The sequence below is a fragment of the Gossypium hirsutum genome, chromosome A04 (assembly GCF_007990345.1).
Source record: "Gossypium hirsutum isolate 1008001.06 chromosome A04, Gossypium_hirsutum_v2.1, whole genome shotgun sequence".
Classification (NCBI taxonomy): Eukaryota; Viridiplantae; Streptophyta; class Magnoliopsida; order Malvales; family Malvaceae; genus Gossypium; species Gossypium hirsutum.
This window is the reverse complement of record NC_053427.1, coordinates 5,067,502-5,072,022: the sequence shown is the minus strand read 5'-3', so window position 1 is coordinate 5,072,022 and position 4,521 is coordinate 5,067,502. Positions and strand designations below refer to the sequence as shown.

At 29.6% G+C, this 4,521-nt stretch overlaps 1 protein-coding gene across 1 annotated transcript; it reads right to left on the bottom strand.

The window, feature by feature from the left end:
* Positions 1–468: 468 nt before the first annotated feature.
* Positions 469–3,215, bottom strand: LOC121227878 (protein ULTRAPETALA 2). Its single transcript, XM_041110793.1, has 4 exons — positions 3,004–3,215; positions 1,735–1,919; positions 945–1,269; positions 469–864 (listed from the first exon to the last, which is right to left on the bottom strand). The coding sequence occupies exons 1-4, from the start codon at positions 3,012–3,014 to the stop codon at positions 690–692; spliced, it is 696 nt and encodes a 231-aa protein (XP_040966727.1). The 5' UTR covers positions 3,015–3,215; the 3' UTR covers positions 469–689.
* Between the last annotated feature and the right edge of the window lie 1,306 nt (positions 3,216–4,521).

Genomic DNA, 4,521 nt, shown 5'->3' with positions numbered 1-4,521 from the left:
TTATAGGTTTAAGTCAAAAGATTATGGAGCCTGAGAGGAGGTAATTTTGCAAATTTATGTAACAAAGATTTGTAACCAGACAAGATTGTCACAAATCTAGTTTTGACCTAAACAGATGCTCTTAGTTTCAAGTACAAGCAAATGGATATTTACAGATGAACCAACTCCTGATTAATCTTTTCATCAATAACAGATGACATCAAACACAAGTTGTTCTAATTGTATGATGGTGTAACCAAACGTAGCCACAACACTACATTCTTTGCAACTTAAAGATGGATTTTCATCGAGATAATTAATATTTCGATTTTTGTTCTGTACCATGGATTCTAAGTAAAGAAATATCTAAAACCAATATGCATTTCACTGCATAAATATGATGCAATCGGAAATAAATCTGTACCATGGATTCTAAGCAAAGAAATATGTAAAACAAAACATTAAACAACATGAGGAAACAAGCTGTAATAAAAGAAACTAGTTCATTTTAAACTGTTTGTAAAGTTGTGTTGGACTGAAAGTTCCAACCTTAGTCTTCAGTTTTCAGCTAAGATATTATTCTAAAGCAAACCAAACATAATAAAGTTATAACAATCCTACAACAAACATTGGAACAGTTTTCCAGTTGGGAAATGATAGTCAGAACATCGAAACTTAGAAAGGACCGATGTTGGATGCCTTGTTACAGCTCAAGGCTCGGCATTTTGGACGAAATCGACGCAAGTGCGACACTTGCAATCGAGAAATCGGCACTTGAAGCACCCGAAACACACACAAGTAGTGCAGCCTTTGCACGATGGAGATCGAGGGCAGCCTCTGCAACTCTTCCTGCTTGCTCGTTCTTCATCAACTTTGCAGGCGATTCTGAAATCGAAAAACAAAACAAAACAGCCGATTAGGATTTTTATCAAGCTCGAAACCGAGTACGCTATGTTGAAACTTACTTGTCATATGGCCAGTTAGCACACTTCCACTTTCTTGCCTTCGCAGCATCATGGAACCTCCGGCATTCCTCGTCGGTCCGGAGTCGAAATCGACGTTCTTTCTTGCACCTCGAACAACGGACAAACTCGTCACGATGGAAAAGGCGCTTGGCTCGCGTGCTTGTTAGCTCATTGGCTCCATTTGATGCATGTTTGTAGTATTTCAGAAGAACAGTCCTCCATAAAGGAACCTTCTTATTTTTCATGACCACCCAAATATGGTTCTTCCATTTCCTAGTTCCTTCTTTCCCAGAATGTTTTTCGAAATCATAAGGTGTCAATTTCTCTGGTTATCAAAGAATTCACCAAAACAATGTCAACAAAACAAGATTTGAGCTCGAAGATGACATGAACCAACTTAATTAAACTCGGCTTTAATGCTATTCTATCCTTATCAACATAGATAGAGTTTCAACATTGATGATCTTGGATCAAACCAGGATATTAAAATCAATTAACAGCCAATGCAAATCACTGTGTATGCTAATGGGAGACTCTTAAATGCATATAATTAAAATCAAAGAAGAACAAACAATAGCTTGAAGCTTTTTTATTGACTGTTTGATGTTCAACTTGATTTGACAACTACATATATGATTCCAAGAAATTTCAGAAATGGAAAACCAATGATTAGTTCAATGTATATAAGGTGAAATTGAAGTTCATCAAAGAATTGAAAAGCCAAATATGAAGTTGAAGTTACAAACAAAATTAAGCTAAAACAATTGCATTGATACAAAAAATGAATTACCTTCCTCACAATATGGAGTGCATTCGCAAGATATCAGAAATTGACCATTGGTGAAAACCCTAAGCTTCCCAATGGTATCACCATATTTTCTGCTGGTACATCCGCACTTAACCTCAATGAAGTCCGACCCTCTTTTCAATCCCTCAATGTCTTTCAACTCTTCTTCAGTGAACATATTTGATAACCTAGAAAAGAAAATTCAAAAAGAAAAACCCTAATACAATTGCTTTTTATTTAAAAAAAAACAAAAAGCAATAAAAACATTGAAATTTTTGTCAAACCAACAAGAATTTGAAAGAAAACCCAAGTATGGATTTTGATGTATTTACATATTGAGCAAAGAAAAGGGTTTCCTTCTTTATTTATTTAAATGTGTCCTAAAATTAAAACGAAGACATACAATGCTGAAGAAGGTACCAAATTGCTGGTTCTATGTAAATAAAGAACCGAAACTCACTCATCGAAGATATGTCACAAGCATGCAAGAAAGCTAAAACGTGTAAAAGATGAGAGAAAGAGAAGGGAATTAGTTTGGGCAAAGGACAATTCACATACATAAACTTCACCTAAAAAGATTATATCAATCAATATAACTACATAAAAAAAATCAATGTGAGATCAATTAAATAATACAAAATTTTACAATTTCCACCAATTATTAATAAAATAATATCTATTTTACAAATAATCAATAAAAACTCCACATCTTTTTACATTAATTTTTTTTTCAATTTTATGAAAAACAATTTTTATATGGATTTTTTTTCATGGGTTTTTTAATCGTTTCTTGTTAAATAAAATAAAATAAAAATGGGTTATTATATATCTAGGAAAAGAATTACATGCATCATAAATTCTTACAATATGGTAAAAGGAATTTTCAACATATATTAGATCTTTCTAAATCACTAAAAAAACCCCTAAATATTACAACTTAATAATCAATTCATCATTAAATGTGTTTCTCATGTTGTCATAATAATGGATTATCAAATAGTTGTCTCAATTGCTCTTTACAAATAAGAAAAACAATAAATTTGAATGAAGGAAAAAAGGGGAAATATGTAGATAGAAAATAAGAAGTCGAAGCATTTATTTAAGTGTTGAATGAGGGATTTTCCACTAAAATTTTGAACAATTAATCAAAGGAAAATGGTTTTAACAAATGAAAATTTTAATATTTTAATTAATATAACATAACAAAATCTTAGTTATTTTATAAATCCAAATAATTGAAGCACATAATATTGAAGAAATATCAGAAATTACCTTGGGTTCATCTGAGATAAGCGAAATCTGATTCCGGAGTTTCCGATGCTTTGTCAAGATTAATCACTCTTTACACTCTATTTCAATGACACAGTCGGCGAAATGAATTTATAATCAGAACAACAATTGATATCTCTCTAAACAGATTTAAAAGTTGAAATCTGATCTGTCAAATTATTTTTCACTCATTTTAACAATTCTTTCCCTATATTGAACTAAATATAATTTCATTTAGTAGGCTGTTTTAGTATAGAATCTAAAAGTTAATAAAACGAGTTAGGTAAAAGAATGACGCCACTCAGTCCACAGCACACGAAATAAATTTAGATACCTGTGTATTTATTATTGGTTAAGAGATGCCTACAAAAAGCAATGTTAACATTTATGAGAGGTGATTTGCCTCTCATGGAATTTCGAGACATCTAGTATGATAGAAAATGACCGCTTCTTTGAAAAAAATTAATTAGTTGGAAAAAAATCTTCACTTTTGTTATGCTAAAAAATATAATTTTTTTACCAACAAATGATTGGATGTAATAGTAAGGCACATTACATTTCTAAGGAGGGGATCTAGGTTTGAACTTTGGAGACAACATTGTTGGGAAGGGCAACCCCGACTCTCAAACATGAATTGTAAAATAGACAATTTTTAATAATATAACTTTTTTTTTACAATTACTTTCTCTCTATCATGGGAATTTGGTTATTTAAAATAATCGTGGGAAAGTAACTTTCTCTAGAGAAAGTTAAAATTTATGCTTGAGATAAAATTACCCTTTTTATGATTTATTTATATTTTTACTTTTCTACCAGACATTTTTCACCCCAAAATCATAAAAAATATATATATTTAATTTTAAAATTAATATTTTTGGTACATACTTTTAAATTTCTTTTGAATACTATCGAATTAACTTTTAAATTATATCCTAATTTAAATACATATTAGTAAATATTTAAATTCAATTATATATTAATTTTGAAATAAATATGCTAATTTATTTTTATTAAAATAAAAAATATTATTTAAAATAAAATATTTAAATTCAAGTCGATTGATATTCACCCAACATAGCGATGAAATCGATGACTCAATGTTAAATCAGTACGTTGCCTTGCTTATTGAAATAAATAAAAAAACATGAATAAACATTTTAAAACGGTGAACAGCGAGATGATATAAAATGGGCGGGAAATAAAAAATAAGAATTAGAAATTCATCGAGGCACATAATAAATACGACAATAATATTAAAAACAATGACAATGCATGCGATATATTAAGCGTAATAATAGTATCAAACACGAAATAAAAAGAACAAATATACATATAAACATATAATAATAACAGATGAAGTAACGTAAACATAATATTAAAAATACTAATAGTGCTATATATATATTAAAGTACGTATAATGATAAGAGTGAAAAGTGTATACATAGTAATATTAAAATACGTATGCAATATATACCTATATAAAATGAACATATGCAAGATACATTATAAATACTAATGAC

Excerpts from the sequence above, each read along its gene's own strand:
- LOC121227878 (XM_041110793.1), bottom strand. Across the intron at positions 1,270-1,734 it reads CACTCCATATTGTGAGGAAG|AGAAATTGACACCTTATGAT; the intron begins GTAATTCATTTT and ends TTTGATAACCAG. Across the intron at positions 865-944 it reads GCTAACTGGCCATATGACAA|AATCGCCTGCAAAGTTGATG; the intron begins GTAAGTTTCAAC and ends TTTCGATTTCAG.